The following is a 25804-nucleotide window of genomic DNA, read 5'->3' as shown; positions in this document are numbered from 1 at the left end:
TCGCCCCCGTCGATTCCTGCGGCAGAACTGCTGGGCTGCGCCTGGGCTAAAGGGAATTGTAGTACTTCTGACCAATCCCGGAAATGCATGCGTAAAAAGCTGGACGAAAGCTCTTCCACAACGTGTTTTGAATGAATTTTGAATGAAATTGCCCGTCGCTGTTCGCAAGAGGGAAAGACTACTTGTGGAATTCGAATTCAATTCAGTTCAGAGAGTTTTATTGGCGTGACATGTTATATTACAGTGTTACCAAAGCATTAACAATTACTAAACATTTACAAACATTTAGAACAATATCCACAATTTTTTGGGAAGCTCACTCCCTGCTCCTCAGTCTGTGATGATAGGAGATCACAGCTCCAATGAGTTTCCTGCCCCAAGTAGGATTTTTGTGATTGGTTGTGTCATTATCAGAACAAATGTCTTTAAAATATCTACCAGTAACACCGGTCAGCTAGAGAATGGGTGTTTCTGACCCCTGCTCGCAGTTAAAAAAAAAAACCTTAACAAACACAAACGAGCTAACCGAAAGGCCCCTGATTCTGAGACACTGTGTTCTTGTGTGGTGTCACCAATGGAGGAGGTAAAGCCTAAGAAGTCTAAGGGCTTCTAGTCCAAAAAGGTGAAGTGTGATATTTCTCATCACAGCTATAGTCTGTTAATGGCTCCCAGCCCTGCTCCTGAAGGAACAGTCTTCGCTCCAGTGCTGATCGATGACTTAATTGATCTGCTTTCTTGTTTAGACTTTCATTGAACTTGTTTCATCTGCAAGTCCCGTGTGTCAACATTTCCCGAATTCAAGGTTACCACTCCCAACACGTTCAGCGTGTGGAACGCTGTGCCACCTCTTCTCCTCACCTTTCAGAGCGAACAGCTCCTGGTAGCCGATCAGCTGCTGGTGAGCAGGTAGAGGTGGGAATGACGCGATGAGCGCTTCTCCTTCTGCACAAGTCTGATCGGTTACGTTTCAGGGAGCGCTGCTGGATGAGGGCAGCTCTGCAGCTCAGAAACTGGTACAGAGCAGATGACAAGTACAAGCCCCGATCGACCTTTTAAGAGCTGCAGGCGAGTGGGAAAATAGGAAAGTGAAATTGGTGAGCCTGCGTTTAAGAACTCAGCTGGAGAAAAAACCACAGTCTGTTCCTCCAGGACCAGAGTGGGGAGCCCTTGGTCTAAACGTCTAATGGAGCAGCAAATGGCTATAGGGCTTATCAGCAAATGGGTAATGAGGCTGTTAATTAATCAGAGAGGCGAGGGAGGGGGGAGAGAGACATAGAGAGGGCAGCTGATGTCTCACTGCAGGGCTGTAATGAGCACGTGTCTCGCATCACACCGTGCCTCACTGAGCGCTCTCATCGAGCAGCAGTGCGAAATTTTCCTGCCAGCACTGCAGATTCCACCACGACCACCGGTAATAATAAGAGGAATTATAATGATTATAATGTACGGGCGATCGGGAGGAATATCGGGGGGAAGGACAATGTGACTTACTGTACATAACAGAGTATGATTAGGTGGTATGAAATGCTTTCCTTCCTCATTTCTCTCTCGCCCCCTTTAACTCATAGCCCCGTCAGCCCACCCTGGCCCCTGGCCCCTGCCGCGGACGTGGTGAGGCAGGGCATGCGGCTCAGCCCGTCCAGGCAAGCAAAACAGCAATAAACCGGTCAATGGCTGTGAAGAAGACGTTACTGCCTTTCTGAGACCCTCTCTTCTCACTCACACCACCTGCCCTGATGCACATCAGATTACTCCTGAACAAGCTGGGGAGATTTTGTTACCGTTTTCCGAAAAGCACAACTCAGAGCAGAGGATGGTGGGGGGGATGGGGGGGGCAGTATTTACAGCGGTGAATCTGGAGGAGGTGGGAGACAACGTGGACACTAACCCAAAGGCCAAAAGACCGACTCTCATTCTTTCTCAGTGTGCATCAATGTGTCACTGTGGGTTCCAGCACGTGAGTCCCTGCCTGTCCCTCTACAGCACTGCAGGAGATCACAGCCCACTGGTGGAGCCGCTGACAGAGATGAACGTCTGAGAGAGAGCAGGAGAGAGAGTAGGGTCTGCTGACCTTGCCAGCCAGGAGACACTGAGGCAGGGAGGGTGAGAGGGTTTGCTGCATAAGAAATCAGCCACACGCTATTGCACGGTAACAGACAGTGAGAATCACAATCACTTGCAGTCATCGCTAAAACGTGGCTGTTCATTTACATCACCGGCTGTCACAGCCAGTTTCAAAAAGAGGATGTCATTTACTGCAGTGAAAGACAGTCATAGTTTTGCTCAAAGGATGCACAGAATTGGCATACCAAACACTTGAAGCTTTCTGGAAGTAAGAAGTGTGGTAGACAGGAAGTCCCACTTTCAGCATTATGGCAGTCAGACAGTATTTCCTGCTTCCTACAAGAGCTAAAATCAATTGGCACCCATTCCTAGAAATTTCAAGAGTTGTTCTTAAATAGTAGTTTTGGCTGAAAATAAAAATACCCTCGTAGAGAGGCTCCCAATCCTGGTCCTTGGTAATCCCTGTGTCTTCTGGTTTTTGATTTTTTAAATAACTGTGCTTCCAGCTCTTAAAAAAGCTGACTGAGATTTGTAATTGGCGTGAACCCTGTGCAAATTAGTGAGTTCCAGGACTGCCCTTGACCAGGAGGGTGGGGGCTGAAGTATGACCAACAGCAGATGAGCAGAAGGAAAAGCATGGACTCTCTCAGGGAGTGTCTGAGATTTTCATTCCCACCTCTCTGTTCATCGTCTGCTGATCACCTATTAAGAGCTAGTGAATCGAAAATAAGGGAGCAAAGTCTTAATAAGCAAGTTGAGAAGTTATGTGTGTTGAAGCTGTTGGTAATATTTCTAACAAGGATATTTTCGAAACCAAGCACCTAGTGCAAACAAAAGTCTAAACCAGACCAGGTACAGGCACCAGACAGCACTAGTGAATAAGGGTACAATTAGAATAAAAACCAGCAGACACAGGGGTTTCCCAGGAATAGGACTGAGAATTATAGAAGATCCACAGGTCTCCCACAGCATAGCCTTCCCTCCCATCTCCATTCAGGACAGACACAGCCAGTCCAGAAAACCACAGCTTTCCTGGCCCCGTTCCCACAGAAACCCATTACAACGAGACTGTCCCAGAATTAGCACAACAACCGCAGATGACAACACACACACTCACACACAAACACAGACATTAACATACTTCACAAAGTCCCAGATGCCCCAGGGCTCCCTGTCCTACACCAGGGAGTGTGACAGTCTGGTTTGCAGGACAGGCCCCTCCCGAGAAACAGGCCGGTCATTTCGGGAAGAGAGCGGGATCCGTCAGGTGGGCTGCAGAAATTCCCATGTTGTAGAGTCCCCTGGGGAATGTTGCGTCTGGGTCGCAGTCCGTACGTCCGGGACAGGCAAGCAGGCAGGCAGACGGGCGGACAGACAGGCACACTGACACGTGGACAGAACTCTCGCCGGTACACCTGGGGAGTGCGCTCGGTGTCCCAAAGGCAGGCAGACGGATAAAAAAACGGTCATGCAGACAAACAGTGAACCCACGTTCCGCTATGTCCCAGAATCCCTTCGGCCTCACGGTCTCTGGGCGGCAGCTGGCAGCGGGGAGGACGGACAAACAGACGGACATTGGGGGCAGTCAGGTCCTTCCCAGTGCTGCAAGCCCTTGGCTTGACTGGCAGCTGTGTGTGGCGCCCGAGCTGCCCTCCCTGCCCTCCCTGCGCTGTCTTTCCTCAGTTCCGCCTCCTCCGCGGTCGGGGGTGGATCCTGGCGGCCAGCAGGCAGGCCAGCCCGACGCCCACCGCCTGGGTGACGGCGAGGCCAAGCGCGGCGGCCGCGATGTGGAACACGTTGTCGCTCACGAGGTCGAAGACCTTCCGGAAGCAGCCGTGCTCGTGGATGCCGGCGGCCGCGGCGGCGGCGGCGCCCCCCCCGGGGGGCAGGGGGCTGTTCTGGCAGCCCCTCCTCCTCACGCAGCAGCTGACGGGCACCGACCGGTTCCCGCCGGCCTGCTCCGCCACCCAGGGGGAGGCCAGCCAGTCCTGCCAGCCCTCCGCCCCGCAGCACTCCAGCGCCCTCTGCAGGCCGTCCAGGGCATCGGCCCGCCGCTCGTCCCCGCCGTACGCCGCCACGGCGCGGTGCAGCCCGCTGCGGAAGCCCTCGGCGATGTCGTTGCGGTAGAAGAGGCCGCAGAGCCCGGCGGCCAGGCCAGCCACCAGGGCGGCGAGCTGGAACAGCCCGTAGACCCGCAGGAGGCCGCGGAGGCCCGCCGCCGCGCCCAGGCAGCCCAGGAACCCCCAGGCCGTGACAGAGCCCCCCGTGACCAGCAGCACCAGCGGGGCGTTGGGGTACTGGTTGGCAGAAAGCAGCAGGTAGTCCGCCAGGGAGATGTGCGTCCAGAGGCCCAGGGACAGCAGCGCCAGCCCGGCCGCCCAGAACAGGCAGCTGAACGCCAGCAGGGCGAGGCGGAGCAGGGGCGCGGAGCCCCCCCGCGGGGCCGCGCGGCCCTCCCCGCAGGCCGGCCAGCCGGCGGGGGGGGGCGGGGCCAGGGAGGCCTCGGAGCCCAGCGACAGCGAGAGCCGCTCGGGGGGAGGGGGGCCGTAGGGCGCGGAGGGGCGGCGGGGGGCGGCCGGGCCCAGCCCCCGCGGGGAGGCCTCCCGCTCCACGCTGGCCGCTCTCCGCGGACACGGCCGCGCGGGCAGGGAGCTGTACGGCAGCGTGTTGGTCATCGCAGGGCCTGGGCTCTTCCTTCCTCTCTCGTCCCCTGTCTCCTCGCTCTCCCCCTCTTCTCTCTCTCCTTCTCTCGCCCCCTGTTTACGGCTGGTTGTTAACCCCCCTCCCTCTCTCTCCGGCAGAGGCAGTAAATCTCTCCTGCAGTAAATGGACTCCAGGCGATGCTGTTATCTGCTGCTCTCCTGCAGCCCCACACACCCCTTTCCTCTCTCTGCTCTCTCTCTGTGTTCGTTTTGGCTCTTATTTTCAGAGCGCTTCCCTCCCACCCTCCCTCACTCCCTCGGCTTGGTAATGGTGACCAGGAGCCTTCCTTCTGCCTTCCTCTCTCTCTCCGTGTGTGTGGTGTGACTGCAGATTCCCGGCGGTGTTCAGATACAGAGAGCAGCAGGACTCAATCATCGCCGCCACATCTGATAGAATGATAATTGATAATTGTCATCGCTGGGACCGAAGAGTGAAACGCAAACTGGAGGGCACAGGTGGAAACAATGCGAAAAGTGTATTAAAGACCGGAGTGGTGGCTCTGTGGCTCAGGATCTGCCCCTGCGGCTGGAAGGCTGCCGGTTCAAATCCCATGCCTGCCAGAGGAATCCTACTCTGTTGGGCCCCTGAGCAAGGCCCTTAACCCCAGCTGCTCCCCATATAGTTGACCCTGTGCTCTGACCCCCAGCTTCTCTCCCTGTCAGTGTGTCTCATGGAGCACAAACTGGGGTATGTAAGAAAGGCAAATTCCTGATGCAAGAAATTGATTATGGTAATGAAGTGATCTTATCTTATACCCAAAGGGTGGTGGGAGCATGGAACAAGCCGCCCGGCCCTGTTGTTGAAACTGAAACCCTGGCGTCTTTCAAGAAATGGCTGCATGAGATCGTTGGTTCAATTCAGCTACGAAATACTTAACAGGCTAGATGGGCCGAACTTGTTTCTGATCTGGTCTTAATGCCGCTTCACCCAAGGAAACAGTCAAGAGGTGTCTTTGAGAAGGCAGCATGTTAGGGAGAAGTATGTCTCGGAAACCTTTTCGGACTCCCCTGTTAGTTTCCTTTTTAAGGAGTGGAAGTACTTCGGAGTTACCAGATCATCCAATGCTTCCAGAACAAATAATAAAATAACCAGTGGGGTCAGAATATGTCTTTAATGACCTGTATCCGTAATTGGTTAAGAAAGCTTTAATTTAAGAACAGTGCCTGTAAGCCCTGCTTCTGTGTGGGCTTTCAGGATTATTAACTAAGACAGCCCAACAGGAAGCCTTCAAACAGGAAGGAGATTTTAGGCTGTGGCACTTTTTTGGGAAATATTTGGAGTGAGCAGATTGTATGCTGCCCTAAACAGACGAACCAGTTGAAAGTTATTTCAATAGATTCATTGCTCACATGAAAAGATTCCTTAATGGAAATTCCAGGAAACAGAAAAGGCTCAGTCGGTATCTACAGTGCCTGCCAGTATGTTTCAAAACCCAGCAGAGACCAGTTTATGCGCGCATCACTTTCAAAGAGCCGGCTTTCATTCTACTGGTAATCATTTGCCCAGCAGAAGTTAATCAATGAACAGCTCATACCAATCCATACCAGATCAGATCGTTAGAAACCAGGTGCTAATTTCTGGGGGGGCTAAACTCAGGTTCCCTTAGATCACATCTATTAAAGGGCTTCCTGACCCCTCAGTTCAAATGAACATATTGTAACGCTTACGGCTGACAGGTACTGTGTAAGAGCCGGCTTACCAGAGCAGGTGACGTCACCGCCCTTCCTTGTGATAGCAGGACTACAGCTATGGGGCTGTGGAGAGATCTCTCTTTGGCTCACCGGGCTGGGTCCCTGCTGAGTGATGTAGGAGTCCTGGGTTTGAGCCCCTGACAGTGGGGGGCCGACCTAATGCGGCAAGGGTGCCCACTTGAGCCCCCGTTGCATTACAATATCTTTAAAACAATGAGTGTTACATTTTCACATCAGATTCCTTTGTGTTTCCACACCAGACTGTGACAAACCCATGCGTTTCAGCTAAAGTCAATATAGAAAAAGTAATAGAACTGACAAAGGATATTGTTAATTAGCTCTATGTATGTAAGGCATGGGGATGTATTGCCATAGTCCACGTGCACAGTTGCAGCAAACCTACTCGAATGCAGACACACGAGCCAAAAGAAAGGCAAAGCAGTTAAAGCACTGTTTCTCTGCAGGCCCGAAACAGCCACTCAATCCATCAATACAGCTCGTTAATCCCAGCCTGTAATTAAACAGCCCGACTGGACACGGAGCAGCCGGCGCTGACTGCTCCTGAGACAAGGGCAGAGTCTCTCCATCAATCAGGACCTCTAGCAGAGGGGGGGGGGGGGCGTGAGCAAGGGAGGGACCAGTCATGAAGAGAGAGAGAGACAGACGGAGGAGAGAACGAAGGAGAGGGCATGGGGGGGAGGTGGTGGCAGAAGGCACTGGAATTTATCTCATGTGTGGAGAAGTGATTTTATAAGCACATACACACAGCCCAGAGCCTGATAAGCAGTCAGAGCCATTATGAGGAACCCACATTTAGAATAAATCAGGTAGGTAGCTGCGTCAGCATGCGTAGGCTGCTGACCTGAAGAAGGCTCCACGGCTGAAACGTTGTGTTCTCTTTCTTCTTTTTTTCAGCATGGAATAAACCTATTACTTGTTCCTATTTAGAATAAATTTTGTTCTGTCAGGAAGCAGTTATCCAAGGGCTGTGAATGCGGGGGGTGATCTCTGCAATTAGACAGGTAATTAGACACTGAATTTGCATATCAACAGAGCCCCGAGCCCCCACCCCAGCCCCTCATTCTCTGGGTTTCGGAGTGGTGGGGAGTTTTTACCAGGCAGATGAGGGGTGTGACATAGAGGGGGCCGATCTCGTTGTCTTCTACATGCTCCAAACGTCCCTGAGAAATAAAACAATCAGAGTGCTCTGCTGTGGCAACACTGTAATTCTCCTTTCATGCCGAAAAGGCTCTTTGAATTTGAAATTTGGATTTTCGCCGTGTCAGAAACCACCATTGTAAAGCCATGAGGGACACCTATTGGAAGCAGGAAGAATACCGCAAAGCACGTTAACACTCTGGCCTGTTCCAGGTTAGCGTGAAGAAGGAGTCTGGAGCTAAAAGTTCAGAAAACTGCCATCTGGTGTTACACTCCAGTACTGCAGGGGCCGGTGTCTCAGCGCTGCCCTCTACTGTCGGCATGTGAACTCATCACATTTTTCGTGCAGTGTCCAGGAGTGGCGTTTTCGTCGTGTCAGTCAGACTGCAGCCTTACACTTGGTTTACACCCGACAATTTTAATCTCCTATTCGTAAAAAGATTTCTGCCTTCTACACTTCAACTGGATCTCGTCTTCCTGATTTCCGAGTCATTGCACCTCCCCTCTCACCTTCTCCCACCAATTCCACAGTCCCTGTCGCCGTCCTCCTCACCCACCTGTTTGCCTCGTGTTCCCGCTCGCTCTCTCCTTCATTCCCTACAAACCTGAAGAAGCCCCAATCTTGTCTTCTTTTTACTCACGCTGACGCAGCTCCGCGCTCTTATCTCGTGTCGTCATTGATCGCAATACGACAAAATACGACATTACAGTCATCTTCAAACGACTCATAGCTTACCGTTCTTAGTTTTGAAATGGGAGGTTGAGCGACAAGAGAAGAAGTGGAACTGTGCTTTCACCCAGTCGTAAAACAATTCTTGTTTCTTTAGAAAGGTTCATTTCCTGGCATACAGCTCTGCCAGCAGTTATAGTGCATCACCCCTGCAACTCACAGCATCCCGACTGATGGGTGCTGTATACTGTAGCGCTCTCGGGTTCACGTGGGTATGCGCCCACGCCGCTGCCGCCTCAGGTCAGCCCCCCCATCGGCGAGGACTCGAACCCGGGCCTCCGGTGTCACTCAACGTGGAAAACGGGGGGTATCAGTTTATAGAACAGCTTCGAAACCAACACCTTGTATTCCCCCTGACCACGAGACAATATCTATCAAACGAGAAGTCTGATATAATAATTTAAATTGTAATAAGATACCAATCATGATAGAATTAATATACTTCTGTATTTAATAATAGAGCTAGCAAGAGATTTATTCAGCCTTTTGCTCAACTACCATTCAGTCCATGTGCGACTTTAGAAAATGCTCATATTTAAAAAGTTCCAGCACTACCTGTGCACTGACACACAGACCCTGACACATACACAGTCCCTGACACACACACAAACCGACATACACACAGTCCCTGACACACATACAGACCGACACATACACAGTCCCTGACACACACAGGGACCAAAATATACACACAAACCCTGACCTACAGACCGACACATTCACAGAAACCCTGACACACACACAGGTTGACACAAACACGTACAATACACACATAGACCCAACACACACATGCAGATACTAACACACACAGACTCGGAAAACACAAACACACATGGTCCATGTCACACAAGGCACACACTGTCCTTGAGACACACACATGCAGGCATTAACACACACAGTCCCTGACACACACACTAACACACGCGCAGACAGGCAGACACGACCGACAAACGTTCAGCCACGCCAAGAAAGAAAACCAGATTTTGATTTTCTTAGAAAAAGTTTATTGTTCAGTAATGGTGAGGTCTGACAGTCCTGTCTCCAGATCGTTCCAGACATTCCCCCTCCCTGTCTGACCGTCCCCTGTCCCACCCCCTCCGAGCGCTGCGGACCAGTCCCAGGACAGCGGACAGCGGTGGACCAGGCAGACTGGCCTACAGTACCTCTCAGATCTCTTCGCATGTCCTTGGAGGTACTCCACCTCCCCATTTGTTTAAGGAAAAATGCTAAAATCATTTGAAAGTTCTGAAAATGAAAGAAAGTGCTTATAAAGTGCTTTTACTCACCGCCCTGACTTTAAGAAACTATGACTCCTGCAAGGAGAGGAAGAAAAAACAACAGAATCATTTAGCTGCCCAATATGTGTCTGACTGGCACGGCCTGAGGGACACTCAGGGTGTCGATGTGCTACAGAAGGATGAATAAACACTGTGCTTGTTGCTCTCAAAGTAGACAGGAAGGGAATCTTTTTTTAATACAGCCTCTGGACAAAAGGAGAGAGGGTTCCATTTTGTCTTAATGGTGCGAGGGGGTATTTTAGTGTTTGTGTTCATCACAGAGCAAAGGATCGTAAGAGATTTTACAAACGGGTGTAGAACAGCTCTGTACGACAGAGCATGTCTTGGTTTCTGTAGTGTTAGACACAGGGGACACAGGATTCTGGCCATGCTGGTATCTACCTATATAGTTGGGTTGACTGTGTGAATACAGCAGAAACATAAATCAATGAAACGTAACTTTTCATTAAGCTTAGAGTAGCGTCCACAATGAAGACTTGATTTGTAAGGTGTCTGTGTTGCTCCTAAACCCTGATGACTCTTTTTTCTTCCCCAGAATGTGCTCTCTGTTTAATCACAAACGTCTTGGAGCCCTATTCACTTTCCTAGGGAATACATCTTCTTGTAACCAGCTCAGAATGAGTCTCTTTACACCCCCCTCCACTGAGGGGGGTCCTCCTCTTCTGTCCTCTGCAGCCTCAATAACTGACAGGCCCAGCCCAGGGTGGGGCAGCAGACTCACTTCCTATAGGGCCTGGTGTCTGCTCCTTTTTCTTTCAGCCCGAGTGCTCAATTAATCAATTAACCTATTTTTTTTTTGACATACTGTGTATAGAATGTACTTTCTGGGATAGGCTCCACCGCCCCTGTGACCCTGAATGGAATGAGAAGGTAAAAAAATGGATCACTCAAAATACACATTTCACTGAAGTTTCTTCTGCAACACCTCAGAGTAAGGTTACAAATAATACACTATCATCCCTGCAACTCACAACTGGCAGCCCACTGTAGCTCCACAGGTGTGAGTCTGGTCAGTACCTGGAGGGGAGACCTCCTGGGAAAGCTAAGGTTGCTGCAGGAAGAGCTGTTAGCGGGACCAGTGGGGGGCGCTCACCCTGCGGTCTGTGTGGGTCCAAATGCCCCAGTATAGTAATGGGGACACAATAATATAAAAGATGAGACATTAAATGACTCCCTGTGGTCATTAAATCTCCCAGGGTGTTTCTCGAAAAGAGTAGGGGTGGTACCCTTGTGTCCTGGCCAAATTTTCCCTTGCTTTACCAATCATGGCCTCCTAATAACCCCCATCTCTGAATTGGCTTCATCACTCTGCTCTCCTCCCCACTGAGAGCTGGTGTGTGGGGAGTGTACTGGTGCACTATGGCTGCTGTCACATCATCCAGGTGGGGCTGCACATTGGTGGTGGCGGAGGGGATCCCCATCACCTGTAAAGAGCTTTGAGTGGAGTGTCCAGAAAAGCGCTATTTAAGTATAGGGAATTATTGCTGTAGTTAATTAAATAACTGAATTTGTGTGATTAAATAATTGGTTAAATAACTATGTAACCAAGAGCTCAGACCAGAAGACACCAGGTCATTCTGAAAGGGGGATGGGATCACCATAATGGGGTGCCATGCTCTCTCTCTATATTATCCAGATCATGAGGCCCCAGTGAGGCGTGACCCCCAAAAGTGAGGGACTTTCTAGAGCACTTCCCAGCCTTCAAGCCTCCTCTGACAACAGCGAACTCCCCTACAGGAGAAGTCTGGTGTCCTGTTGTGGCGAAATTGTCACTGGCCAGTTTCCAGTTTGCAAGCACTCGCTATATTATTACTAACGTAGTAATACACAGTGAAACCACGGTAACAGTTGGTGTTAAACACAGGGGAAAATATGGCAAAAGAGCTCAATTACCATCCAATGTTACCATGGTAAAGTGCAATAAAAATAGTTGCACAGCTTGCTACAGGTCTTCACTGAACTCTAGTCCCAATCCACAGAAGATTAACTGTTTCACTTATCTCTCAGTTGAGCTGTGTTGTCAAACTTGGGCACCACGAGTTTAATAAACTCAGGCAATTTTCCCACTTCATTGAAATTGCTCTGACACCAGTCTTCTTTTAATTTGAGACCAAAATGGGAACTCTTGCCTTTACTAATTTCTTTAATTAAATAATGCCATCGGCCTGACCCTGAGCCACCGTAATTAAAGATCCAGTCGGATCACACCAGTGACTGAAAATCCCAGGAAGAGCTGAGATGCTCCTGGCCATTTAAAGCCAGAATAATGCTGACAGTACAGTATGTATACAGGCCAACCACCTGATCTGTCGATCAAGCAAGAAGTGCTCTGCTTGTACCAAGTTCCCAGATAATGTCGACGAGATGCTATACAGGGGTGGATCCATCCAGTATCTCAGCTTGTTGGGTTTACAGAGAAAACAAGACGATGAACTCGTAAGACAAACCACGTTTACATCGTTCAGGACTCTAACGTAAGAGAGGCTATGGGAAATTCAAACATGTCTGACTCTGCCTCAACTTATTTTGTTGTTGTTTTTCATTAAAAAAGTACTGGAAAGTCCCTCACAAACAAGGAGGCCCTGCATATGCCTGAACGGACATCAGTATTTCCTATAAGGAAAAGGCAGAGGGACTGCTGTATTCTTCTGTTCTGGGCTCACAGCGTGGCCAGAGCGCCTGTCCTAGAGGAGGAGGAGGAGGAGAAGAGGAGAGAGGAGGTCTTGGCAGCGGACGGGAGGAGTCTGCGTGGGAGCAGAACACTCTTCAGCGGGCGGGATCTCACACACACATCACTGCAGAGCTAGAGCTGCAAATTAATTAGCACAACCTCATTAATCTCTTATCCGCCCCTCCATCTAGCTCACCACCATTAAGAGTCTCTCCTAAGCTCTCCCTCCATCTCCCTACCTCCTCTCCCCATTCACCTTCTCCTTGTTCCCCAATGACTCCCCCTCCTTACCTGTGGGCTCCTACGGGATCTCTGTGTTGTACATCATCTTGGTCCTGATTGGCTTTCTCCAAGGGGGATAAAGCCCTGATTGGTTCCCTCAGTGTGTCATGTGACCATTGTTACAACAGGCACAGATGACTAGAGCTGGTATTATTGCTACTGAGAAAGTGCATCCTTGCCTTTTTGGGAGCGGTGGGAGGTGGGAGGGGCTTTGACGTTGACTGTTTCTGGTTGCCACGGTGATTCTTCAGTACAGTGCCCCGGATGGAAAGTGCTCCATAAATATTACTCTGTGTTGTCATTCAGCAGGGTGGAGAACCCGCTACTGAAGCAGTCTTTGGTGGGAAACAGGTGGGTGAGGAGCTAATGGTTGTTCAGGCTGTGCACCTGTGAGTCTGTTCTGGTTGCGAAGAGTCTCTATCTCTGTGTTCCCCGCCGACTCAAGGCCAGTCTGAATGCGAGGGAAAGCTGTTGTTCACTCCAAGCCCAGCGAAGGAGCAGTCATTTGTTGCACCAGACTGCTGTGACAGAGAGCTAACAGTCTCAGTTTTATTTGGGGAGGTGAACTACTCTCACTGGTGATTTAGGTGGCAGAACACGAATGGTGTTTCGCTGGAATGTGAAGCAGTAAGCGATGAAGATTTTGACACAGCTGCAGTATGTAATGGTTAGGTCAGAAAACTGGAATGTCACTGGACTGGTTCCCAAGACTGAAGCAGGGAAACGCTGATTAAAATCATTACAGACATTAACAATTGACTGACAGAGAGTATCAGTGGCGAGGTAAGAGGCCATATGAAACTCCTGGTGCAGAGCAGTCTAAATCACGCCAGCCCATACGGACAAACACACAGGCTGACTGTGAGCTTGATTTGTAAAAAGTAAATTGTCTGTTGCCCTGTAATCAATAGCTAATGCAGCTCATGCTCAATCAGTATAGCAAATCCTAGATTGTCTCACACTGGTTCACCTGAAGGGTGCATTGATGCTGAGCTGTGATGTGATGAGACACAATGTATGGTTGCTACTGGTTGGTAGTATATAAGGTAAGTATATATTGCATAAGAATCCAAATCTGTGTCCAATCGAATGGGCTCAGAGCCCTTAGCTGTTATATCCCTTGTTTCTGGAACTCCAAAAAACAGGCAACATCAGAACAGATGTGAATGTGAAACTTAAAATGTTTCTTATTGAATGTGTTTTTGCATAATGGCTTGGAAATGTTACGTATTGCTTGTATGTACTTTGCTTTTAAATATTGTGCAGTGCTCCGAGATAGATATATTTAAGAACATATCTGTATTTTCTGTTGTATTTTAAATCAGATTTTGAACGGTGATGTGTGTTGTGACTGGACAGGAGATGGAGTTTGCAGGAGTAACTATAGTTTCTTCTCCACTTAATTTCCTTGGTGGCTCATTTTGTGAAAGATCTTCATAAACTAAAATCCTAAATCACTTCTTCTGAGTAACATTTTGGTTAGCTGCCACGAGCAAGGAAGCACAAAGGCTTCTGCTGGAAAGGATGTAAAAGGTTTGTTTGTCTCTGAGTGACCCCTGCATGCTCCTGAGTGCCTGTGCTTACTGGATGCGAGTGACTGAAGTACATTCACCATGCTGTGTCTGACTCTGTAATTAAGTAAAGATAAGTCCGTGTATCTGTGTATGTGTTCAACTCACTAGGCTGCCTGTCAGTCTTTGGGGTTGGAAGTGCACAGAGTTTGGTTATTCAAAAACAATCCTTTAAAATTAGCTGGGGCCAGAGCCTAGGGTTGCTGCGTTGTCTGTGGAACTTCAGTCCATTGACCAACACTGTTGAAAGTTCTCTTCCTTTTAAGGCAGAGCTTTAAAAATAAACATCAAATGCAACTCTGCAGAACTGCTTGTTTTCTGGTGTGTATTACACTCAGGGGCCTGTTTATTCTGTACAGCTGAGATGGATCATTCTCTGTGCTGGAGCTGTGCAGTGAGTGGGGAGTACAGTGTTGTCAGCACCAGGTGACAGTTTGGATTTAGTAGATTGACAAGAACTTGAGAACTTTAGAAAACGTGAGAAGATCAGGACGAGAGCAGATCCTTTAGTCCATCACAGTTCATCATTCGTGCCGATACAACGAGCGATTCTTCACATTTCTCCACAAGTGGAAAGGATGTGGAAGTGCATTAGGACAAAAGGAGGCATGTCTTTACACAAACGTTTGTAGGAGTATGGAATAAGATACCCAGCCATGTTGCTGAAGCCGATACCCTGTCTTCTTTTCAAGAAACAGCTGGATGAGATCCTTGAATCAATTTGCTAATAACTACGAAAGAGGATTGATGGGCTTAATGGTCTCCTCTGGTTTCGAACCATATTTGATGTTTAAGAGAAATCAGACGTGCAGAATTCAGTCACATCCTTTACCCTGGCCAAGACCATCTCTCCTCTGTCTGTGCTCAAGGGTCGGTTGATCAAGGAAGTGACCTGTGGATTGCTGTGCTCCCCCACTGATGACGGGTGACCCAGACCTCTGTCTCTATTTCTTCTCAGCATAGCAAGGGACAGTGGGATTTTGCATCGGAACGGCGCAGTGGATGAGAGCTGGCGAGTACATTTTCCCCTCAGTACTCCCCCGCGGTGATGAGCTCCCCCGCCCTCTCTCCCAGCCTGTCTCTCCTCTCCCCGCCCAGTGCCGTCTCTTCTTCCTCGTACAGCGTGTGGTGGATGTTAAGCAGCGGGTGGGTGGGGTTCCGGCTGAACGCCGGGCCCTGGCCCTCCGGGGCTGGCTGGCTGAGCGGGTCGGGGGGGCAGGCTGTGCTGGGAAGGCTCGTGGTGCTGCCACTCAGGTAGGCTGCGCTGGGCAGAGTCACTGCAGAGAACTTTGGCTCTGTCAGAGGCTCCTTCTTCTCTGTAGAGACACCAGGAGGAGATGAGAACTGCAGAGGTCACGCCGGAGAGTAGGTTAAAGAAAGACAATTCTGCTGACCCTGTGACCAGGCGCTCAAGGGTAATTTTAAACCTTCTGATCCTAATACAGAAAAAAATGACAGAGACCACTGTAGCTGCAGCTATGTGAGCTCCACCCTTTGTTTTGTGTATGTACTGTGATGCCATGAGGGGCGGTGTCCTAGAGGGGCGTTACTTTCCCCGAGGACTCTTAGATTTTTTTAAGCTTTCTACCTACCTAAGATGGTGGACCGGACATGCAGGTCACCAGAGACTGGATGCCGGCAATCACTGGAGCAGGGACAGCTGTGCACCCTGCTCCAGTCCACATAAATAGAGTACCAAACCAGGAAGGATCAGAGACGAATGTGAGAGGAAGTCGGAGCAAGAGCGACTCAAGACCTCACATCAGCCTCTGCCCCTGCAGAGGCTGATTCACTATGGAGCCTGTCTCCAGAGTGAAGATTCCAGCTATACAAGCTACAATTCCTTCCTCTGTTCTGAAGAACAGCTGTGCTGCTACTGCAACAGCCACTTCAACACAGTGCAAACTGTCTAAGTCTTACAGCTGTTTTACAAGCCTCCGGGCTGAAGAATGGCTGAGCTGTCACTGCAACAGCCACCTTAGCATAGCGCAGACTGTTTATTTTCAAATACAACCAAGGAACTATGACCCAGCCCAGCTCCCTCAGCAGTCTCTGAGCTGAAGTCCAGTGTACAATTAGTACATCAGCCACATACTTACAGTGTAGGCTGCTGGCTCACCAGCAAGGCCACAGGGCTAACATCATAGTGCCACGGATACCTACACCTGCATCTACAACTGTCTTGGCCACTCTGGACAGCACATTGAGTACCCATATTGCTGTGCTGGATAAGAGCTGGAATTGTATATAATTCCAGTCAATAAAGAACAGGTTGACTTTAAAACCACTCTTTAATCGAGTAATAATAACCTGTGCCCCTGTTGTGAGCCACCCCATGTGGCATCACGGTATATATTTTGACAGATTGCAGTAAAAATGAGAAATCAAGCTTTTCATTTTCATTGCCTTTAGAGGTCAGAGGGCACAACACCAAAACAAGCTCAAACAAGGTTTTGTGAGCAGACACATACAGTAAGTAGCTGCAGCAGCAGTCAACTGTGATATTTCTATATAAGGACTAATATAAAAAAATTCCATCAAGCCATTCCCTTATCTGACTCTGTACTGACCCTCTAAGGGCTGTTTTCTCTATATCTGAGATTTCTGTACTACTGATGTCTCAGTCTCTTGTGATCTCTGTAGAGCTGATGTATTGTGCCCATGATCTACATGGACATGATACACCTGTTATTATCTTTACCTGTGATGGCAGCAGAGACATGGACAATGGTGTGTGTGCCCTCAATGAACACTCCCTCTTGTGTGCGGGTGGGGGGCAGCTGCTGATTGCTGGGCGCCTCGGCCTTGGGCTTACGGATGGTCAACATGTAGGGGTGCACGTCCAGGGAGAAGTTCCGTGTGGTCTTTTTGTCCACACTGCCTCCAATGAGCTCTCCTGTCAATACACATACAGTACCAAGACCGACAATAGAAAGCAAGCATAGGCCATTATGTCTGAACAGATCATTGATTCCTCCCTTCCTTACTAAAGTTCATCAGATCGGTCAATTCAGTAATTAAGGATTGATTAAGTGAACAAAAAAAGAACATACTGGAAATGTTACACTGACTGGGTTACAAAAAGCCCAGCTCTCAGGATGAACACTGCACCTATATACCCCATGATATAAATAACATTAAATTACTGGGTAAAATTCCATAAGTATCTTGAAAGAAGTACATGAAAGGAAATATGCACTGGGAAATTCTTCATAAGCTAAAGGTGAGATGTCCAGACACACCACTAAAACCAGTTTCAACACCCACAGGCACAAAAAGCTTAGTATTAATGAGCAATGTTCAGTCTCCCTCTCTCCCTCCCCTGGGGGACAGATGCCTCCTGAAAGACAGATCAGGTGACAGAATGATGACCAGTGTGACTCAGTACCTTTGCCAGCAGGAGGCTGCTGCGTGCTCTTCGAGGAGTCCAGCAGGGGCGCGATCAGGCTGTCTGTCACGGTCTTCCGTCGCACCGGCTTGGGCTTCTCGGGCTTGTTGCTGTTTTCCACCCGCATCAGCGTCAGCGGCTCCTTGAAGGGCTGTGGGAGCGGGTTCGAAGTGGGGATCCATTTCATCTTCTTGCGTGGGCGCTTGATGACCAAGGGCTCTCCACCAAGCTCACCCACGCCTAGCATGGCTGGGTCAGCACTAGGGTCCAGCGTCTGGATGCCCGAGTCACGCAAGGTCGGCGTGGCGTCGTGGTTGGACTGCGCCAGCGCGGCCAGGAGCTGCCGCACGACGTTGTCGTACATGAGGTCGCTCTCGTTGGTGATGAAGTCCAGCCGGTTCAGGGACTTGATGTGGTCGCGGTTCTCGTTGCAGAACATGGCCAGGATGTTGATGTCGCAGAACTGGGACTTCTGCCACTGCCTCTTGGTCTTGATGCCCACCTTGTGCAGCTTGTCGAAGACGAAGTTGGACTTCCGCACGATGAAGAGGTGAATGAGGTTGACCAAGATCACCAGGTTAATGAAACACAGCAGCGTGATGTCCACAGCCGCCATGATGCGCTGGAGCTGCACAGCAGGCAGCTTGCAGTTCACGTTGAGCCGCAGCTCAGGAGCACTGCTGGCATCTGGGGGCTCGCCCAGCGCACAGGTGAACTCGTTCTGCCGCTGCGTGGCATAGTAGGTGCTCAGGTAGGAGATGGGGATAGAGCTGAGGCAGATGATGACCAGGTGGCGGGCCAAGTACAGCTTGGCCAGGAAGTTGCTCTGCCCCCGCCGCTCCAGATACTTCTCAAACAGGTTCTGCTCGGGGCTCTTCTCCTTCTCCGCGTTCTCGATGATCTCCCGCCTCTCCCGCTCCGTGATACCTGGGCCCTTCGACTGGATCTGCTTCTCGATCTTCGGCGCCCGCCCCTCGGCGGCGCGGTGGTAGCAGTTGTCGATCTCGTGCAGGAGGAAGTTGAGCTCGGAGGTGAGGCGCGTCGAGGCCAGGAACTCCCACCCCAGAGCAGGGATGTACATGATGCCCGCAAAGGCCAGCAGGGCGTAGGGCAGGAACTTGTGCTCGAAGAGCGAGGGCCGCAGGGCAGCCTCCACCCCTGGCACTGCGTCACGCAGCTCTGTCCAGCAGTAGCCCCGTGCGTACAGTGCCTGGTCACGAGTGAAGTTGTGTGGCGTGTAACAGTATATCGACTCCTCTGTCCAAGAGGGAGAGAAACAGTACATTTCAAAGTGTTTTCACTCCAAAGTGCAATCTGGTCCCTGTTATCAGAAAGCAGTGATACAGGGAGTCTTTGAAGGCACAAAAAGCAGAAACACCAGGTGCAATACATGAAGAAAGGGGAAGTATATTTACATTTTTTGTCTCTTAAACAGTTTGGAAAAATTAGTTCGGACAATATATTGAATTTGGAAAAGTAGGGAAAATCCTGCAATTTTCAGTGCTACAAATTCTCAATTATAACTATATTATATTATAACTCTCTACCTCATAACAAGAACTGCCTGATATCTACCAATGTGTCTGATTTTTAGGTGATCTGGTCTTCATTTTATGCTGGTGACGCTCCACATAATATTTTCAAGTTGACATAAATCAACCATGACCTGCCTTGCAACACTGTTCAGATGATGTTCTAAATGGATACAACAAAATCCTACACATACAGTATGAAATCTGACGAGACCAATACTATGTTGATTGGCCTCTCCTTGTCAATTCTGCAACTGTATCAACTTCAGTATCGATGATGTTGAAATCAGCCCAACTGCTCTGGTCAGGAACCCCGGTGTTGTCTTTGACAATCATGCTCACAGTGTTGTTAAGGTGGCATTCTTTGGAACATGGCTGGTATGCAGTCACATCTCTCCCAAGCTGCTGCAGAGAAGCTACTGCTTGAGCCTGTTCCAGGCTTGATCGTTGTGATGCAACACTCACTACTGTATCTAAATATTTTCTGAACAAACTGCAATATTTCTGAAAACTAGATCTTTAACTAACTCACTAAAATTCTTCTTCTAGCTGCCATGAGTGCAGGCTGGCGAATGATTGTGAGTTTCTTGGTACCCAGGATTTGCTGTACATAATTTTGGGATACAACAAGTGTCTACAGAGGACGCTATTCACTGTACTCAAGTGAAATGGTGAGCTTGTTTGCAATGACAGAGGTTTGACACATCTGTTTTCCCTAACTGTGTCACTGGGTGTTGCTTTAAGATTAAGCACTCAGTGCTCTAGCTATTCAGACCCACTGGGGTAACTCCCTTTACTGTGGGAGACCTTGTTACTGTCACCCTCCCCACGCGGTGCTGAAGTGGGGCACGTCACAGTTGCAGTGGCCAATTACAAAACCAATTCCTAAAGCTCTGGCACTCCACTGAATCACAGTCAGATCCATATTGTCCAAATGGAGAACGTTTGAGACACTAGTGAATCCTCCAAGAGCATGGTGTGACATGGTGCGTCTAAGAACTCACAAAGACCTCTAGAACAACATCAGGGGATCTGCAGGCCTCTCTCGCCTCAGCTAAGGTCAGTGTTCAGGACTCCACCATCAGAAAAACACAGCAGCAAGGTGGAAACCACTGAGTACTAAGAAGAACATGGGTATTCGCCTCAGGTTTGCCAAAATGCACATGGCTAATCCTCAAGAGTTCTGGAACATCGTTCTATGGACAGATTAGTCAAAATGTAGAGTTCTGGAACGGCCCAGCCAAAGTACAGACCAAAACCCCATTGAGATGTTGTGAGAGATCCTGAAAAAAGCGGTTCATGCTTGAAAAGCTACAAACGTCATGGAGTTGAAGCAGTTCAGCATGGAGGAATGGTTCAAAATTCCTCCACAGCACTGTGAGAGACTGATCAATAACCAGACCAGGAAACGCCTGGTTGCTGTTATTGATGCTAAAGGTGGCGTAACCAGTTATCGAGTCCAAGGGAGCAATTACTTTTTCACATGGGGCATTGGATGTTGCATAACTTTCTTTAATAAATAAATGAAATTAGTATAAAACTTTTTTTCCTGTCCCTGACACCTGGGGGGTGGCGCTGGGTGTAACAGTTACCTCACTGATATGCGCTGCTCTAGAATATAGTTTTGGCCAAAGTCTAACAGAACTAAAATTGCTGCCTTGGAGATTCCTTCTCTCATTGGAAAATCGGATGCGATTCAAATACTCAGAATCAGAGTACTGTACATGTCAGCCCAACCCAGGCACTGCCTGAAGCAAGGACTGGGGGTTACAAGAATCAGATGAAAACAGGGGCCCTCTGACGGGCTCACCTGGAGAAGGCACCCACCTGATTGCAGGTGCCTGAGTTCGAGCCTGGGTCATGTCACCAGCCAGCTGTGACTGGGATTAAAGGGGCTCCCCCAGACATTTCTGACATTTATTATGAAAACAAAACAACACAGTGGTGCAGTCTTTAGCATTGCTGCCTCGTAGTGCTGGGGGGTTCAGCTCCTGCAGTGCTATCTGCGGGGAGTTTGCATGTTCTCCCTATGTTTTGGGGGGTTTCCTCCAGGTGCTCCAGTTTCCTCCCAAAGTCCAAAGACATCTGGCATGTAAACTGGCTTCTGGGGAAACTGGCCTGGTTTGAGTTTGTGTGTCTGTGTTTATATCTGTGCCTTTGCCTCTGCCCTGTGAAAGACTGGTGTCCTGTCCAGAGTGTATCCTGCCCTGTGAAGGACTGGTGTCCTGTCCAGAGTGTATCCTGCCCTGTGCCTTCTGCTAGCTGGGGTAGGCTCTGCCTCCCTTGCAACCCTATGTCGTGTGGATGGATTATGAAAATGGGAAACTCCCCATCTGTTTTATTTCAAAATACACAAAATGCAGGTTATGTGAAACCCCATGCTAAAGAGAGGTTCATTCCATACATACTACCATAAAAGTATGAAGAAACAAATGACGTACAGTGATTATATATGGTGACCTAGCACGTTCTTTTGACATCAAGATATCAACCACCGCCATGCCAGTGTACCTCGGGGTCCAGGACAGACCTGCAAAGTTGCGGGTGAAGACCAGCGTCACCAGCAGGATGGGGATGATGACGGTGCCGATGGTGACGACGCGGTCGAAGGGCAGCTCGAGCTTCAGCTGCACCATGAGGCCGGCCAGCGGCCCCGCCCTCTCGTCCTGCTGCCCCGGCAGGATCAGCTCCTTCAGCTTCTCTCCGGCGAGCAGAGCCGTGGCCATGTCGGGGTTCTGCTCGATGATGTGCTGCATCCGTCCGGAGCGAGACTCCCGGGCCGCCCACCGCCTGGCTGACGCGCTGAGGGACCGAGGGGCGGCGTGTCTGTCGGACCGAGCACGGGGGCGCGCGGGGGGGGGCGGGGACGGGACGAGGGGGCTGTGCTTCTCACTGTTTGTGCTTGTGATTGTCTTTCTGGCTCCCGTGTGAGTGGCTGCGCATCTCTACCTGCTTCTCTGCGTTTCCTCTCCTGTGTGTCTATGTGTCTGTACGTTGTCCTGCGCAGGGGTCTGTGCGCGCGCCTGTGTGCGTAGACCAGCGCCCAGAACCCCACATACCTGCAAGACAGAGAAAGAAAAACAACAAGTCCAGCCATCACCGAGTGCGTCTCAGTGACTCAGTGTGCCTGTATCCATAGTGCACCTACAGTATATATTCTTAATGTTTTATGGTCAGAGCAACATAACATGAACTCAGGCACCCGCCCACACATTTTTTTCAGATAACTCAGCTGGGGAACATGAGAAATGAACCGATCACAGTTTCTGAAAAATGTATTTTTTGTTACATAGCCACCCAGTTTGGAATTGCCCATGTTTTTCATGCCTTGCCTCACACCTACAAACCTAGCAACCGCACACAGGGAGAATGAGGTAGGGTCCTGTAACCTTCTCACCTTCAAGCCTTTCATCTTTCATCACATCACAGGCTACACAGCCCCATTCGGGAGGTTCACTGATGGTGGAGCCAGCAGCCATGTCACCCTGCAACTCACCACTGGCAGCTCACTGAAGCTCTGCAGGTGTGAGCCTGGTCAGTACCTGGATGGGAGACTCCTGGGAAAGCAAAGGTTGCTACTGGAAGAGGTGTTAGTGGGGCAGCAGGGGGAGCTCACCTAATGTTCTGTATAGTGATGGGGACACTATACTGTGAAAGGTGCTGTCCTTTGGATGAGATATTAAACTGAGGTCCTGACTCTTTGGTCATTAAAAATCCCAGGGTGTCTTGAAAAGAGTAGGGGTGTCACCCTGGTGTCCACATTTTCCATTGGCCTTTACCAATCATGGCCTCCTAATAATCCCCACCTAAGAACTGGCTTCATCACTCTGTTCTCCTCCACGCTGAGAGCTGGTGTGTGGGGAGCGTACTGGTGCACTATGGCTGGCATAATATCATCCAGGTGGGGCGTTTTGAGTGGAGTGTCCAGAAAACTGCTATTTAAGTGTAAGGAATTTTTTATTGTTATTATTGAAGGAGAGGCACATTCATAACCTTGAGCCTGGGTCAAGTCACTAGCCGACTGTGACTGTGAATGGGTTCAGCCTAACACTTCTGACATCCATTTTCTAACCACTTCATCCAGTACAGACACCTAGCAACCACACACATGGAGAAAGAGGTAGGGTCCTGTGACCTCCCACCTTCAAGTCTCTAATCTTTCATCACATCATAGGCTACGTGTCAGGTCTCACACTCCTCCTCACAAACGCTGTGGTATTTCCCGAACCCTCTGTTTCTCGCATCCATTCCCACTGAAGCCACCACACTCTCACGTGCACCAGATTCCACAGATCCTCGCTCCTGAACCAATTTTCTCACCACGTCTCTCTCCCTTCAGTATGTAAACCTCTCTCACTCACCAGCCCACGCTCACTATCGAGAAGCCTCCCGTAGAGTTCTCCAGTGCGCGTTCTTACCTCCTCGACTGATTCCCTGGTTCCTGATCTAAACTCGACCTCGCCTTTTGGATATCGTTTTTTGAATTGTCTGTCTCGGATGTAGTTCCAGTTCCACTCTGCATTCCTTCAGGATTCAGGACAACGCATAGGATCCTCCTATTCAATCTACTGGTTCCTGACACTACGCAGCCCCACACAGGAGGTTCAGTGATGATTCAAGTAGAGTCACGTTCCTTATCCACAGGACAGAAGGGTCTCTGTTTCAGCGGGAGTCAAGAAAACCCCCATCTGATTAACTCCATACCTGTCCTCAGCGGCACCACTTATGTTGCCAGCACTGCTTTGGGGGGCCTCAGTCATGGTCGGCTAGTGACATCACCCAGGCTCAAACCTGCGATATCGGGATCACAGAGCACAGCCTGCATTCAAGCAACACAGGAGTCCCTCCCTGATCGCATCTTGTTCGGTAGAAGAGGCGAGATCTGTTGAGCCCAGGTGTGATGTAAGGGCTCCCTTAACATGGGCATTTTAGACTTGTGAGCAGTCTCAGAGTGAGTGAATAAAGAACATAAGATCCTTAATAAATCTAGAAAGCAGCATCCATCTAAGAAAAGGCATGATCAGCCAGTTTCTCATTTTCTTATGTTGAGTTATCTGAGCACATGCGAGTGGAAGCCTTCATAAATATTATGTGACTCACATTCATATCCTGTTGGACACCCTGGATTATTTGTTAGAGTTAATAATCCCTCAGGAAAAATAATCTGCATATAATAACCTGGTAGTTTTCAGATACAAAAACGTTTAAAATCTGAGCACTTTATGGATTTAGTGCTCTGGAGCTATTTTCGGATTTTAATGAATTAGGAAAGAGAGGCTGTCCTTTAACTCCCAGACTTTGGCAGGGTTGTAATGGTACTGTGTGAAACCAGTGTATCATATCGAAAAGATCACGAATAGAAAAGTGGATGAATTCGCTATTAACTATCAAATGAGCTAGATGGTTAGAGAGCGAGAGTGGGAATACGTAGCGCTAGGAAGGGGGAACTGCATTCAAACCTGAGAACGGGAGGCACATCTTTACACAAAAGGTAGTGGGAGTATGGAACAAGCAGGCAGAGTGGTTGAAGCCGATACCCTGATTTCCTCTAAGAAATGTGGATGAGATCACTGGATCAACTAGCTACTGAAAAAAACAATTAAAGGAGCTTGAATAAAGCCCTCTTGGACAAAGCCGTTATTATGTTAGTTAACATTAACATTAGCAGAACAGAAGCAGTAACAAGGAATGTCCCGAAGGACAAAGGCGGATCGCGGTTTGAGCCAACACTTGGAAAATGGAATTTGATGTTGAGAGGTACAAAAAATAAAAAAAAATGACATTGACAAGTGCAAAACACCGACACTGTACATATCGCATGGGTGATCCTGAGTTACAGGAAGCTACAGTATGTCTGAGAGGGATCTGGTTGTCAATGTACTGTCGATTCTTCCAGAAACAGAAAGATGTGTGGAATTAATGCAAAAAGCACAAAGATAGCAAAAATCATGGAATTTAAATTAAAAGCTTGGAAGGTAAGGTTTTACAATGCTTAGTAAGACTTCATTTACAATATATCGTGGTACCAAAGAAAAGATGCTGTAGCCCTACGTGAAAGTGGCCAGATTTCTGCTGGTTTTAGAAGGGTCTTTCAGTCAGCACCTAATTAAAACCTGGGAAACACGGCTGACTGGGCTTTCTATCCACTTACAGCATTCAACAAAGTCACTGAAGTCTGAAGTGGAATAAAAAAAAACAAAAATACATCCTGAAAGACTTCCAAACTGTGCAACAAGAATGATTCATCAACCCAGGGCATTCTCTATACAAGCAAGTTAAAGGAACTCTCTTTTAAAACTGAGGAGATCGAGGGGATTTTTATATCTAATTAAGCAATAAGCTGAGGGGTACAGATAATGTCAGTCCAGGGGTTTGCTTCAGACTCAGTTGTGGGATAAGAATACGGTGCCACACTTAAAAAGTATAATAGACGATAGGAAACACTACTTTACACAAAGTGTTGTGGGTGTGTGGAACAGGATTCTCAGTCAGGTCGCTGAGGCCCAAACCCTGGGCTTCTTCAGAAAGTAGCTTAATGATATTTTCAGCTCAACTAGCTGAAACACAAAAGAGGCCAAATGGCCTCCTCTCGTTTAAAACTCATGTCCCGCACCCATCTGCTGGGTTGTGACTGAAGACTGGTTGTCTGGACTGCACTGGACTCTACAGCTCTGACAGAGCGTGATCGCTGGACATTGGACTGTAGGAGATATCAG

General features: G+C 49.1%; 2 protein-coding genes across 2 annotated transcripts; both read right to left on the bottom strand.

The window, feature by feature from the left end:
• Window positions 1-3743: 3743 nt before the first annotated feature.
• Window positions 3744-4739, bottom strand: LOC148829816 (tetraspanin-7). Its single transcript, XM_088924369.1, has one exon. It carries the CDS (start codon window positions 4737-4739, stop codon window positions 3744-3746), a length of 996 nt encoding a protein of 331 aa, XP_088780495.1.
• A 10458-nt stretch (window positions 4740-15197) lies between these two features.
• panx2 (pannexin 2) lies at window positions 15198-21844 on the bottom strand. Its single transcript, XM_088924177.1, has 4 exons — window positions 21619-21844; window positions 17557-18813; window positions 16870-17064; window positions 15198-15484 (listed from the first exon to the last, which is right to left on the bottom strand). The coding sequence occupies exons 1-4, from the start codon at window positions 21842-21844 to the stop codon at window positions 15198-15200; spliced, it is 1965 nt and encodes a 654-aa protein (XP_088780303.1).
• Between the last annotated feature and the right edge of the window lie 3960 nt (window positions 21845-25804).

Source organism: Atractosteus spatula, chromosome 8 (assembly GCF_055471065.1).
Source record: "Atractosteus spatula isolate fAtrSpa1 chromosome 8, fAtrSpa1.hap1, whole genome shotgun sequence".
Lineage (NCBI taxonomy): Eukaryota > Metazoa > Chordata > Actinopteri > Semionotiformes > Lepisosteidae > Atractosteus > Atractosteus spatula.
This window is presented reverse-complemented; position numbering and strand designations above follow the sequence as displayed.